Source organism: Electrona antarctica, assembly GCF_951216825.1.
Source record: "Electrona antarctica genome assembly, contig: scaffold_49, whole genome shotgun sequence".
In the NCBI taxonomy this organism is placed as follows: Eukaryota; Metazoa; Chordata; class Actinopteri; order Myctophiformes; family Myctophidae; genus Electrona; species Electrona antarctica.
The window spans coordinates 258745-273273 of NW_027638103.1; the positions used below are offsets into that span (position 1 = coordinate 258745).

At 50.3% G+C, this 14529-nt stretch overlaps 1 protein-coding gene across 3 annotated transcripts in view; it reads right to left on the minus strand.

Moving 5' to 3' along the window:
- Positions 1-14529, minus strand: part of snx25 (sorting nexin 25) — a 146928-nt gene that overhangs the window by 63377 nt on the left and 69022 nt on the right. For all 3 annotated transcript variants that reach the window (XM_079531283.1, XM_079531282.1, XM_079531281.1), the window contains exons 13-16: positions 7389-7520; positions 5147-5287; positions 4466-4579; positions 2778-2855 (exon numbers count right to left, since the gene is read on the minus strand). In XM_079531283.1, coding sequence (XP_079387409.1) covers positions 2778-2855; positions 4466-4579; positions 5147-5287; positions 7389-7520 — 465 coding nt within the window. The remainder of the gene's footprint in view (positions 1-2777; positions 2856-4465; positions 4580-5146; positions 5288-7388; positions 7521-14529) is intronic.

A 14529-nucleotide genomic window follows, 5' to 3' on the forward strand; every position in this document is an offset into this window, starting at 1 on the left:
AGAGGACCTGGGGACTGCATTTAGTTTGGACAGGGAGTGGACCTGGGGACTGTATTTAGTTTGGACAGGGAGGGAGAGGACCTGGGGACTGTATTTAGTTTGGACAGACAGGGAGAGGACCTGGGGACTGTATTTAGTTTGGACAGACAGGGAGTGGACCTGGGGACTGTATTTAGTTTGGACAGACAGGGAGAGGACCTGGGGACTGTATTTAGTTTGGACAGACAGGGAGTGGACCTGGGGACTGCATTTAGTTTGGACAGGGAGTGGACCTGGGGACTGTATTTAGTTTGGACAGACAGGGAGTGGACCTGGGGACTGTATTTAGTTTGGACAGACAGGGAGTGGACCTGGGGACTGTATTTAGTTTGGACAGACAGGGAGAGGACCTGGGGACTGTATTTAGTTTGGACAGACAGGGAGTGGACCTGGGGACTGTATTTAGTTTGGACAGACAGGGAGTGGACCTGGGGACTGTATTTAGTTTGGAAAGACAGGGAGTGGACCTGGGGACTGTATTTAGTTTGGACAGACAGGGAGTGGACCTGTGGACTGTATTTAGTTTGGACAGACAGGGAGAGGACCTGGGGACTGTATTTAGTTTGGACAGACAGGGAGAGGACCTGGGGACTGTATTTAGTTTGGACAGACAGGGAGAGGACCTGGGGACTGTATTTAGTTTGGACAGACAGGGAGTGGACCTGGGGACTGCATTTAGTTTGGACAGACAGGGAGTGGACCTGGGGACTGTATTTAGTTTGGACAGACATGGAGAGGACCTGAGGACTGTATTTAATTTGGACAGACAGGGAGTGGACCTGGGGACTGTATTTAGTTTGGACAGATAGGGAGTGGACCTGGGGACTGTATTTAGTTTGGACAGACAGGGAGTGGACCTGGGGACTGTATTTAGTTTGGACAGACATGGAGAGGACCTGGGGACTGTATTTAGTTTGGACAGACATGGAGAGGACCTGGGGACTGTATTTAGTTTGGACAGGGAGTGGACCTGGGGACTGTATTTAGTTTGGACAGACAGGGAGTGGACCTGGGGACTGTATTTAGTTTGGACAGACAGGGAGAGGACCTGGGGACTGTATTTAGTTTGGACAGGGAGAGGACCTGGGGACTGTATTTAGTTTGGACAGACATGGAGAGGACCTGGGGACTGTATTTAGTTTGGACAGACATGGAGAGGACCTGGGGACTGTATTTAGTTTGGACAGACAGGGAGAGGACCTGGGGACTGTATTTAGTTTGGACAGACAGGGAGTGGACCTGGGGACTGTATTTAGTTTGGACAGACAGGGAGTGGACCTGGGGACTGTATTTAGTTTGGACAGACAGGGAGTGGACCTGGGGACTGCATTTAGTTTGGACAGACAGGGAGAGGACCTGGGGACTGTATTTAGTTTGGACAGACAGGGAGAGGACCTGGGGACTGTATTTAGTTTGGACAGACAGGGAGTTGACCTGGGGACTGTATTTAGTTTGGACAGACAGGGAGAGGACCTGGGGACTGTATTTAGTTTGGACAGACAGGGAGTGGACCTGGGGACTGTATTTAGTTTGGACCGACAGGGAGTGGACCTGGGGACTGTATTTAGTTTGGACAGACGGGAGAGGACCTGGGGACTGTATTTAGTTTGGACAAACAGGGAGTGGACCTGGGGACTGTATTTAGTTTGGACAGACAGGGAGTGGACCTGGGGACTGTATTTAGTTTGGACAGGGAGTGGACCTGGGGACTGTATTTAGTTTGGACAGACAGGGAGTGGACCTGGGGACTGTATTTAGTTTGGACAGACAGGGAGTGGACCTGGGGACTGTATTTAGTTTGGACAGGGAGAGGACCTGGGGACTGTATTTAGTTTGGACAGACAGGGAGAGGACCTGGGGACTGTATTTAGTTTGGACAGACAGGGAGTGGACCTGGGGACTGTATTTAGTTTGGACAGACAGGGAGAGGACCTGGGGACTGTATTTACTTTGGACAGACATGGAGAGGACCTGGGGACTGTATTTAGTTTGGACAGACAGGGAGAGGACCTGGGGACTGTATTTAGTTTGGACAGACATGGAGAGGACCTGGGGACTGTATTTAGTTTGGACAGACAGGGAGAGGACCTGGGGACTGTATTTAGTTTGGACAGACATGGAGAGGACCTGGGGACTGTATTTAGTTTGGACAGACAGGGAGTGGACCTGGGGACTGTATTTAGTTTGGACAGACAGGGAGTGGACCTGGGGACTGTATTTAGTTTGGACAGACAGGGAGAGGACCTGGGGACTGTATTTAGTTTGGACAGACAGGGAGTGGACCTGGGGACTGTATTTAGTTTGGACAGACAGGGAGAGGACCTGGGGACTGTATTTAGTTTGGACAGACATGGAGAGGACCTGGGGACTGTATTTAGTTTGGACAGACAGGGAGAGGACCTGGGGACTGTATTTAGTTTGGACAGACATGGAGAGGACCTGGGGACTGTATTTAGTTTGGACAGACAGGGAGAGGACCTGGGGACTGTATTTAGTTTGGACAGACAGGGAGTGGACCTGGGGACTGTATTTAGTTTGGACAGACAGGGAGTGGACCTGGGGACTGTATTTAGTTTGGACAGACAGTGAGAGGACCTGGGGACTGTATTTAGTTTGGACAGACAGGGAGTGGACCTGCGGACTGTATTTAGTTTGGACAGACAGGGAGTGTACCTGGGGACTGTATTTCTGAGACAAATAAAACATTGAGTCCATGAAGTGGAAGTTGCTGTTCTCACCTTGAGATGTTCTGGTGAAGGACTGAGGAACGCATAGAGCGCCTCGGACTGGCACAACCTCTCATCTGTCAACAAACGCTGCACACACACACACACACACACACACACACACACACACACACACACACACACACACACACACACACACACACACACACACACACACACACACACACACACACACACACACACACACACACACACACACACTTTGTAAGGTTAGGTTTACCTGTTGAAATACAGCTAAATTAGCGTAGAGTGCATGCAGTTGTCGTTGCCTTAGTCTACTCTTGTTGATCACTATGATGAAATGTGACACGAAGAAGATGTTCAAGTTTCACAGCAAACGTGTGGCTTTACCTGGAGGAAGGCGTTGAGCTGAGGTTTACCTGAAGGAAGGAGTTGAGCTGAGGTTTACCTGGAGGAAGGAGTTGAGCTGAGGTTTACCTGGAGGAAGGTGTTGAGCTGAGGTTTACCTGGAGGAAGGAGTTGAGCTGAGGTTTACCTAGAGGAAGGAGTTGAGCTGAGGTTTACCTGGAGGAAGGAGTTGAGCTGAGGTTTACCTGAAGGAAGGCGTTGAGCTGAGGTTTACCTGGAGGAAGGAGTTGAGCTGAGGTTTACCTGGAGGAAGGGCTGAGGTTTACCTGGAGGAAGGAGTTGAGCTGAGGTTTACCTGGAGGAAGGAGTTGAGCTGAGGTTTACCTGGAGGAAGGAGTTGAGCTGAGGTTTACCTGGAGGAAGGAGTAGAGCTGAGGTTTACCTGGAGGAAGGAGTTGAGCTGAGGTTTACCTGGAGGAAGGAGTTGAGCTGAGGTTTACCTGGAGGAAGGAGTTGAGCTGAGGTTTACCTGGAGGAAGGAGTAGAGCTGAGGTTTACCTGGAGGAAGGAGTTGAGCTGAGGTTTACCTGGAGGAAGGAGTTGAGCTGAGGTTTACCTGGAGGAAGGAGATGCGCTGAGGTTTACCTGGAGGAAGGCGTTGAGCTAAGGTTTACCTGGAGGAAGGAGTTGAGCTGAGGTTTACCTGGAGGAAGGAGTTGAGCTGAGGTTTACCTGGAGGAAGGAGTTGAGCTGAGGTTTACCTGGAGGAAGGCGTTGAGCTGAGGTTTACCTGGAGGAAGGCGTTGAGCTGAGGTTTACCTGAAGGAAGGCGTTGAGCTGAGGTTTACCTGGAGGAAGGAGTTGAGCTGAGGTTTACCTGGAGGAAGGAGTTGAGCTGAGGTTTACCTGGAGGAAGGCGTTGAGCTGAGGTTTACCTGGAGGAAGGCGTTGAGCTGAGGTTTACCTGAAGGAAGGCGTTGAGCTGAGGTTTACCTGGAGGAAGGAGTTGAGCTGAGGTTTACCTGGAGGAAGGCGTTGAGCTGAGGTTTACCTGGAGGAAGGCGTTGAGCTGAGGTTTACCTGGAGGAAGGCGTTGAGCTGAGGTTTACCTGGAGGAAGGCGTTGAGCTGAGGTTTACCTGGAGGAAGGCGTTGAGCTGAGGTTTACCTGGAGGAAGGCGTTGAGCTGAGGTTTACCTGGAGGAAGGAGTTGAGCTGAGGTTTACCTGGAGGAAGGCGTTGAGCTGAGGTTTACCTGGAGGAAGGCGTTGAGCTGAGGTTTACCTGGAGGAAGGCGTTGAGCTGAGGTTTACCTGGAGGAAGGCGTTGAGCTGAGGTTTACCTGGAGGAAGGCGTTGAGCTGAGGTTTACCTGGAGGAAGGCGTTGAGCTGAGTCTTGCTCTTCTCCAGAAACTTCTGGTCGATGGATTTGAAGGGCAGCTTACTGAGAGACGGTAACTGGAGCTTCTTCAGTGACGGGAAACACTGTGAGAGAGAGATATAGAGAGAGAGAGAGAGAGAGAGAGAGAGAGAGAGAGAGAGTATTTTGTTTAAGATATTGTTTGGGTTTATCTTCTGCCTTATTGGATAGTGAAAGGTAAATGGTGCATTTATATAGCGCCTTTATCCAAGGCGTTTTACCCAGATTGTGCATTACATTCACCCATTCACACACACCTTTACATAGAGTGTGCATTACATTCACCCACATTCACACACCTTTACATAGAGTGTGCATTACATTCACAGACATTCACACACCTTTACATAGATTGTGCATTACATTCACCTGTTCACACACACATTCACACACCTTTACATAGATGCAAGGCACCAACCAGCACATCGGGAGCAATTAGGGGTTCAGAGTCTTGCTCAAGGACACTTCGACACTAACTCTGGGGGAGCCCACAGGGATCGAACTGGCAACCTTGCGGTTACCATCCAGTCACTCTACCGCTGAGCCACCTGGCCCAGCTGGGGGGTACGAATATGTGCGTACTTAGCAAAAAAAGAGTTAAAGAGCAGGGTGTGAAACGGGGGGTCCGTTACCTCTGTGAGTTTGCGATGCAGGATGTGGAACTCGGTCAGTTTCCTGTGGACGCTCCAGCGACTGTTGGCCGTCTCCTCTGCCTCCGACAGGCTGACGCACACACTGTAACACGCTACTGTCTCCCCACCTTCCTCTGTGGCCTGCAACACACACACACACACACACACACACTGTAACACGCTACTGTCTCCCCACCTTCCTCTGTGGCCTGCAACACACACACACACACACACACACACTGTAACACGCTACTGTCTCCCCACATTCCTCTGTAGCCTGCAACACACACACACACACACTGTAACACGCTACTGTCTCCCCACATTCCTCTGTAGCCTGCAACACCCCCCCCCCCCCCCCTTGATGTTACTAGTTTATTTCATGAAGCATCTCTTCAGTTCGGGGCAGGCCACTGAAGTCATGCATGAATCAGCATGCATGACTTCAGTGGCCTGCCCCGAACTAACCCATTTTGGCCGGGAACCCCCTTTTGGTGTTTTAAGCATTACGTTGATCTACAAGCTCATAGTGAGGCACCTCAAGCTTGTAGATCTTGTAGAGCTTGTAGATTTTTAGCCACTTGAATTCACCCTTTGTCAGCCTTCTGATTGGTCCCTGACTGACCAACCAGCAGGCTCTTTCGGCCTTGTTCCGCCCTGGTTCCGCCTCGTTTATGTTGAATTTGCTAAAAACATATTTTTTGGAGAAAAACAAACGTGACATGCCCTGCAGTCCCTGTGCTGCACCTGTGATGTTCCTCCCCCCCCCCCCACAGGCGGGACTTGACAAAGGGTGAATTGCTAAGACCAACCAGTCTGCAGACCCACCAGCAGGGGGCAGCCAGTCTGCAGACCCACCAGCAGGGGGCAGCCAGTGAACAGATTTGGGTGGGTGGCTGGGTGGGTGGGTGGGTGTGTTTGTGTGTGTGGTAGGTTGCGCACAGGTGGTGAAAAACAACCATGCTTTCGTGCTCAGACGCACCCACCCATAGCCGATCTACAAGCTCACAACGCGTCGCAGCGCGACACGTTGTGAGCTTGTAGATTTTGCCCATTTGGCCGGGACCAGTCAGTGGACCAGTCTGCTGACCCACCAGCACCAGTCAGTGGACCAGTCTGTAGACCCACCACCAGCAGTCAGTGGACCAGTCTGTAGACCCACCAGCACCAGTCAGTGGACCAGTCTGTAGACCCACCACCAGCAGTCAGTGGACCAGTCTGTAGACCCACCACCAGCAGTCAGTGGACCAGTCTGTAGACCCACCAGCACCAGTCAGTGGACCAGTCTGTAGACCCACCAGCACCAGTCAGTGGACCAGTCTGTAGACCCACCACCAGCAGTCAGTGGACCAGTCTGTAGACCCACCAGCACCAGTCAGTGGACCAGTCTGTATACCCACCAGCACCAGCCAGTGGACCAGTCTGTAGACCCACCACCAGCAGTCAGTGGACCAGTCTGTAGACCCACCAGCACCAGTCAGTGGACCAGTCTGTAGACCCACCACCACCAGTCAGTGGACCAGTCTGTAGACCCACCACCACCAGTCAGTGGACCAGTCTGTAGACCCACCAGCACCAGTCAGTGGACCAGTCTGTAGACCCACCACCACCAGTCAGTGGACCAGTCTGCTGACCCACCAGCACCAGTCAGTGGACCAGTCTGTAGACCCACCACCACCAGTCAGTGGACCAGTCTGTAGACCCACCACCAGCAGTCAGTGGACCAGTCTGTAGACCCACCAGCACCAGTCAGTGGACCAGTCTGTAGACCCACCACCACCAGTCAGTGGACCAGTCTGTAGACCCAGCAGCACCAGTCAGTGGACCAGTCTGTAGACCCACCACCACCAGTCACTGGACCAGTCTGCTGACCCACCAGCACCAGTCAGTGGACCAGTCTGTAGACCCACCACCAGCAGTCAGTGGACCAGTCTGTAGACCCACCAGCACCAGTCAGTGGACCAGTCTGCTGACCCACCACCACCAGTCAGTGGACCAGTCTGCTGACCCACCAGCACCAGTCAGTGGACCAGTCTGTAGACCCACCACCAGCAGTCAGTGGACCAGTCAGTGGACCCACCAGTCAGTGGACCAGTCAGTGGACCCACCAGTCAGTGGGCCAGTCTGTGGACCCACCACCAGTCAGTGGACCGGTCTGTGGACCCACCAGCAGGGGGCAGCCAGTCTGCGGACCCACCAGCAGGGGGCAGCCAGTGACCAGTACATTGGAGTGTTAACAAACCTCAGCCGTGCAGATGGAGGCCTTCCAGTGACCCAGGTTCTCACACCACCAGTCGGTTCTGCTGATGTGCTGCTGCAGCTCACTGTGCTCCCTCTCCATGGACACCATCTCCTCCTTCAACTTGCTCACTAGCTGCACAAGCACGCACGCACGCACACAGACACACGGACACACAGACGCGCACACGCACACAGTTTACAAATGTGACCAAATTTGACTGCGGGACTGCCATTGGATTTTTTTGAATTTTCGTTTTTTTCATGTCATGTGAAAGCAGGGAATCATAGCTTCAAATTTACATATTGGTTGTTCAGTTTGACCCTCCAGTTTTGGAGATATGGCTTATAGAGTAATGTCTTGCAGAGAAACAGCGAGCTGAGAAAACAGGCTTGAAAGGTTCACTTCTGTGGTCTCTAACATTACACCTAGCTACATGTTTGGGCATTTATTTCATATTTACATGTCTTCTGTGGACTCTAACATTACACCTAGATACATGTTTAAGCATTTATTTAATATTTAAATGTCTTCTGTGGTCTCTAACATTACACCTAGCTACATGTTTAAGCATTTATTTCATATTTACATGTCTTCTGTGGACTCTAACATTACACCTAGATACATGTTTAAGCATTTATTTCATATTTACATGTCTTCTGTGGTCTCTAACATTACACCTAGCTACATGTTTAAGCATTTATTTCATATTTACATGTCTTCTGTGGTCTCTAACATTACACCTAGCTACATGTTTAAGCATTTATTTCATATTGACATGTCTTCTGTGGTCTCTAACATTACACCTAGCTACATGTTTAAGCATTTATTTCATATTTACATGTCTTCTGTGGTCTCTAACATTAGACCTAGCTACATGTTTAAGCATTTATTTCATATTTACATGTCTTCTGTGGTCTCTAACATTACACCTAGCTACATGTTTGGCCATTTATTTCATATTTACATGTCGATTTCAGCTCTAACACTTATTTCAGACATGCTCTAGTATGTGAAGAGTCTATTAACTCATTTTGGGGGAAAAACGAAGCTAGTTTTCCTGGGGTCCATAAAGCTAGTCTTCCTGGGGTCCATAAAGCTAGTCTTCCTGGGGGTCCATAAAGCTAGTCTTCCTGGGGTCCATAAAGCTAGTCTTCCTGGGGTCCATAAAGCTAGTCTTCCTGGGGTCCATAAAGCTAGTCTTCCTGGGGTCCATAAAGCTAGTCTTCCTGGGGTCCATAAAGCTAGTCTTCATGGGGTCCATAAAGCTAGTCTTCCTGGGGGTCCATAAAGCTAGTCTTCCTGGGGTCCATAAAGCTAGTCTTCCTGGGGTCCATAAAGCTAGTCTTCCTGGGGTCCATAAAGCTAGTCTTCATGGGGTCCATAAAGCTAGTCTTCCTGGGGTCCATAAAGCTAGTCTTACATGGGGTCCATAAAGCTAGTCTTCATGGGGTCCATAAAGCTAGTCTTCCTGGGGTCCATAAAGCTAGTCTTCCTGGGGTCCATAAAGCTAGTCTTCCTGGGGGTCCATAAAGCTAGTCTTCCTGGGGTCCATAAAGCTAGTCTTCCTGGGGGTCCATAAAGCTAGTCTTCCTGGGGTCCATAAAGCTAGTCTTCCTGGGGTCCATAAAGCTAGTCTTCCTGGGGTCCATAAAGCTAGTCTTCCTGGGGTCCATAAAGCTAGTCTTCCTGGGGTCCATAAAGCTAGTCTTCATGGGGTCCATAAAGCTAGTCTTCATGGGGTCCATAAAGCTAGTCTTCCTGGGGTCCATAAAGCTAGTCTTCCTGGGGTCCATAAAGCTAGTCTTCCTGGGGTCCATAAAGCTAGTCTTACATGGGGTCCATAAAGCTAGTCTTCATGGGGTCCATAAAGCTAGTCTTCCTGGGGTCCATAAAGCTAGTCTTCCTGGGGTCCATAAAGCTAGTCTTCCTGGGGGTCCATAAAGCTAGTCTTCATGGGGGTCCATAAAGCTAGTCTTCCTGGGGTCCATAAAGCTAGTCTTCCTGGGGTCCATAAAGCTAGTCTTCCTGGGGGTCCATAAAGCTAGTCTTCCTGGGGGTCCATAAAGCTAGTCTTCCTGGGGGTCCATAAAGCTAGTCTTCCTGGGGGTCCATAAAGCTAGTCTTCCTGGGGGTCCATAAAGCTAGTCTTCCTGGGGTCCATAAAGCTAGTCTTCCTGGGGTCCATAAAGCTAGTCTTCCTGGGGGTCCATAAAGCTAGTCTTCATGGGGGTCCATAAAGCTAGTCTTCCTGGGGGTCCATAAAGCTAGTCTTCCTGGGGTCCATAAAGCTAGTCTTCCTGGGGTCCATAAAGCTAGTCTTCATGGGGGTCCATAAAGCTAGTCTTCCTGGGGTCCATAAAGCTAGTCTTCCTGGGGGTCCATAAAGCTAGTCTTCCTGGGGTCCATAAAGCTAGTCTTCCTGGGGTCCATAAAGCTAGTCTTACATGGGGTCCATAAAGCTAGTCTTCCTGGGGTCCATAAAGCTAGTCTTCCTGGGGTCCATAAAGCTAGTCTTCCTGGGGTCCATAAAGCTAGTCTTACATGGGGTCCATAAAGCTAGTCTTCCTGGGGTCCATAAAGCTAGTCTTCCTGGGGTCCATAAAGCTAGTCTTCCTGGGGTCCATAAAGCTAGTCTTCCTGGGGGTCCATAAAGCTAGTCTTCCTGGGGTCCATAAAGCTAGTCTTCATGGGGTCCATAAAGCTAGTCTTCCTGGGGTCCATAAAGCTAGTCTTCCTGGGGTCCATAAAGCTAGTCTTCCTGGGGTCCATAAAGCTAGTCTTCCTGGGGTCCATAAAGCTAGTCTTCCTGGGGTCCATAAAGCTAGTCTTCCTGGGGGTCCATAAAGCTAGTCTTCCTGGGGTCCATAAAGCTAGTCTTCATGGGGTCCATAAAGCTAGTCTTCCTGGGGTCCATAAAGCTAGTCTTCCTGGGGTCCATAAAGCTAGTCTTCATGGGGTCCATAAAGCTAGTCTTCATGGGGTCCATAAAGCTAGTCTTCCTGGGGTCCATAAAGCTAGTCTTCCTGGGGTCCATAAAGCTAGTCTTCCTGGGGGTCCATAAAGCTAGTCTTCCTGGGGTCCATAAAGCTAGTCTTCCTGGGGTCCATAAAGCTAGTCTTCCTGGGGGTCCATAAAGCTAGTCTTCCTGGGGTCCATAAAGCTAGTCTTCCTGGGGTCCATAAAGCTAGTCTTCATGGGGTCCATAAAGCTAGTCTTCCTGGGGTCCATAAAGCTAGTCTTCCTGGGGGTCCATAAAGCTAGTCTTCATGGGGTCCATAAAGCTAGTCTTCCTGGGGTCCATGAAGCTAGTCTTCCTGGGGTCCATAAAGCTAGTCTTCCTGGGGTCCATAAAGCTAGTCTTCATGGGGGTCCATAAAGCTAGTCTTCCTGGGGTCCATAAAGCTAGTCTTCCTGGGGTCCATAAAGCTAGTCTTCCTGGGGGTCCATAAAGCTAGTCTTCCTGGGGTCCATAAAGCTAGTCTTCCTGGGGTCCATAAAGCTAGTCTTCCTGGGGGTCCATAAAGCTAGTCTTCCTGGGGTCCATAAAGCTAGTCTTCCTGGGGTCCATAAAGCTAGTCTTCATGGGGTCCATAAAGCTAGTCTTCCTGGGGTCCATAAAGCTAGTCTTCCTGGGGGTCCATAAAGCTAGTCTTCATGGGGTCCATAAAGCTAGTCTTCCTGGGGTCCATAAAGCTAGTCTTCCTGGGGTCCATAAAGCTAGTCTTCCTGGGGTCCATAAAGCTAGTCTTCATGGGGGTCCATAAAGCTAGTCTTCCTGGGGTCCATAAAGCTAGTCTTCCTGGGGTCCATAAAGCTAGTCTTCCTGGGGGTCCATAAAGCTAGTCTTCCTGGGGTCCATAAAGCTAGTCTTCCTGGGGTCCATAAAGCTAGTCTTCCTGGGGGTCCATAAAGCTAGTCTTCCTGGGGTCCATAAAGCTAGTCTTCCTGGGGTCCATAAAGCTAGTCTTCCTGGGGTCCATAAAGCTAGTCTTCCTGGGGTCCATAAAGCTAGTCTTCATGGGGGTCCATAAAGCTAGTCTTCCTGGGGTCCATAAAGCTAGTCTTACATGGGGTCCATAAAGCTAGTCTTCCTGGGGTCCATAAAGCTAGTCTTCCTGGGGTCCATAAAGCTAGTCTTCCTGGGGTCCATAAAGCTAGTCTTCCTGGGGGTCCATAAAGCTAGTCTTCCTGGGGTCCATAAAGCTAGTCTTCATGGGGTCCATAAAGCTAGTCTTCCTGGGGTCCATAAAGCTAGTCTTCCTGGGGTCCATAAAGCTAGTCTTCCTGGGGTCCATAAAGCTAGTCTTCCTGGGGTCCATAAAGCTAGTCTTCCTGGGGGTCCATAAAGCTAGTCTTCCTGGGGTCCATAAAGCTAGTCTTCATGGGGTCCATAAAGCTAGTCTTCCTGGGGTCCATAAAGCTAGTCTTCCTGGGGTCCATAAAGCTAGTCTTCATGGGGTCCATAAAGCTAGTCTTCATGGGGTCCATAAAGCTAGTCTTCATGGGGTCCATAAAGCTAGTCTTCCTGGGGTCCATAAAGCTAGTCTTCCTGGGGTCCATAAAGCTAGTCTTCCTGGGGGTCCATAAAGCTAGTCTTCCTGGGGTCCATAAAGCTAGTCTTCCTGGGGTCCATAAACCTAGTCTTCCTGGGGGTCCATAAAGCTAGTCTTCCTGGGGTCCATAAAGCTAGTCTTCATGGGGTCCATAAAGCTAGTCTTCATGGGGTCCATAAAGCTAGTCTTCCTGGGGTCCATAAAGCTAGTCTTCCTGGGGGTCCATAAAGCTAGTCTTCATGGGGTCCATAAAGCTAGTCTTCCTGGGGTCCATAAAGCTAGTCTTCCTGGGGTCCATAAAGCTAGTCTTCCTGGGGTCCATAAAGCTAGTCTTCATGGGGGTCCATAAAGCTAGTCTTCCTGGGGTCCATAAAGCTAGTCTTCCTGGGGTCCATAAAGCTAGTCTTCCTGGGGGTCCATAAAGCTAGTCTTCCTGGGGTCCATAAAGCTAGTCTTCCTGGGGTCCATAAAGCTAGTCTTCCTGGGGTCCATAAAGCTAGTCTTCCTGGGGTCCATAAAGCTAGTCTTCCTGGGGGTCCATAAAGCTAGTCTTCATGGGGGTCCATAAAGCTAGTCTTCCTGGGGGTCCATAAAGCTAGTCTTCCTGGGGGTCCATAAAGCTAGTCTTCCTGGGGGTCCATAAAGCTAGTCTTCCTGGGGGTCCATAAAGCTAGTCTTCCTGGGGGTCCATAAAGCTAGTCTTCCTGGGGGTCCATAAAGCTAGTCTTCCTGGGGTCCATAAAGCTAGTCTTCCTGGGGTCCATAAAGCTAGTCTTCCTGGGGGTCCATAAAGCTAGTCTTCATGGGGGTCCATAAAGCTAGTCTTCCTGGGGGTCCATAAAGCTAGTCTTCCTGGGGTCCATAAAGCTAGTCTTCCTGGGGTCCATAAAGCTAGTCTTCCTGGGGTCCATAAAGCTAGTCTTCCTGGGGTCCATAAAGCTAGTCTTCCTGGGGTCCATAAAGCTAGTCTTCCTGGGGTCCATAAAGCTAGTCTTCCTGGGGTCCATAAAGCTAGTCTTCATGGGGGTCCATAAAGCTAGTCTTCCTGGGGTCCATAAAGCTAGTCTTCCTGGGGGTCCATAAAGCTAGTCTTCCTTGGGCTCCATAAAGCTAGTCTTCCTGGGGGTCCATAAAGCTAGTCTTCCTGGGGTCCATAAAGCTAGTCTTCCTGGGGTCCATAAAGCTAGTCTTCCTGGGGTCCATAAAGCTAGTCTTCCTGGGGGTCCATAAAGCTAGTCTTACATGGGGTCCATAAAGCTAGTCTTCCTGGGGTCCATAAAGCTAGTCTTCCTGGGGTCCATAAAGCTAGTCTTCCTGGGGTCCATAAAGCTAGTCTTCCTGGGGGTCCATAAAGCTAGTCTTCCTGGGGTCCATAAAGCTAGTCTTCCTGGGGTCCATAAAGCTAGTCTTCCTGGGGTCCATAAAGCTAGTCTTCCTGGGGTCCATAAAGCTAGTCTTCATGGGGTCCATAAAGCTAGTCTTCCTGGGGTCCATAAAGCTAGTCTTCCTGGGGTCCATAAAGCTAGTCTTCATGGGGGTCCATAAAGCTAGTCTTCCTGGGGTCCATAAAGCTAGTCTTCCTGGGGTCCATAAAGCTAGTCTTCCTGGGGGTCCATAAAGCTAGTCTTACATGGGGTCCATAAAGCTAGTCTTCCTGGGGTCCATAAAGCTAGTCTTCCTGGGGTCCATAAAGCTAGTCTTCCTGGGGGTCCATAAAGCTAGTCTTCATGGGGTCCATAAAGCTAGTCTTCCTGGGGTCCATAAAGCTAGTCTTCATGGGGTCCATAAAGCTAGTCTTCATGGGGTCCATAAAGCTAGTCTTCCTGGGGGTCCATAAAGCTAGTCTTCCTGGGGGTCCATAAAGCTAGTCTTACATGGGGTCCATAAAGCTAGTCTTCATGGGGGTCCATAAAGCTAGTCTTCCTGGGGTCCATAAAGCTAGTCTTCCTGGGGGTCCATAAAGCTAGTCTTCCATGGGGTCCATAAAGCTAGTCTTCCTGGGGTCCATAAAGCTAGTCTTCCTGGGGGTCCATAAAGCTAGTCTTCCTGGGGGTCCATAAAGCTAGTCTTCCTGGGGTCCATAAAGCTAGTCTTCCTGGGGGTCCATAAAGCTAGTCTTCCTGGGGTCCATAAAGCTAGTCTTCCTGGGGTCCATAAAGCTAGTCTTCATGGGGTCCATAAAGCTAGTCTTCCTGGGGTCCATAAAGCTAGTCTTCCTGGGGTCCATAAAGCTAGTCTTCCTGGGGTCCATAAAGCTAGTCTTCCTGGGGGTCCATAAAGCTAGTCTTCCTGGGGGTCCATAAAGCTAGTCTTCCTGGGGGTCCATAAAGCTAGTCTTCCTGGGGGTCCATAAAGCTAGTCTTCCTGGGGGTCCATAAAGCTAGTCTTACATGGGGTCCATAAAGCTAGTCTTCCTGGGGTCCATAAAGCTAGTCTTACATGGGGTCCATAAAGCTAGTCTTCCTGGGGTCCATAAAGCTAGTCTTCCTGGGGGTCCATAAAGCTAGTCTTCCTGGGGTCCATAAAGCGCGGTGGCGCGCTACGAGCTTGTAGATCTGCTATTTTTCAATAGCTAAAGGGCGGCGGTG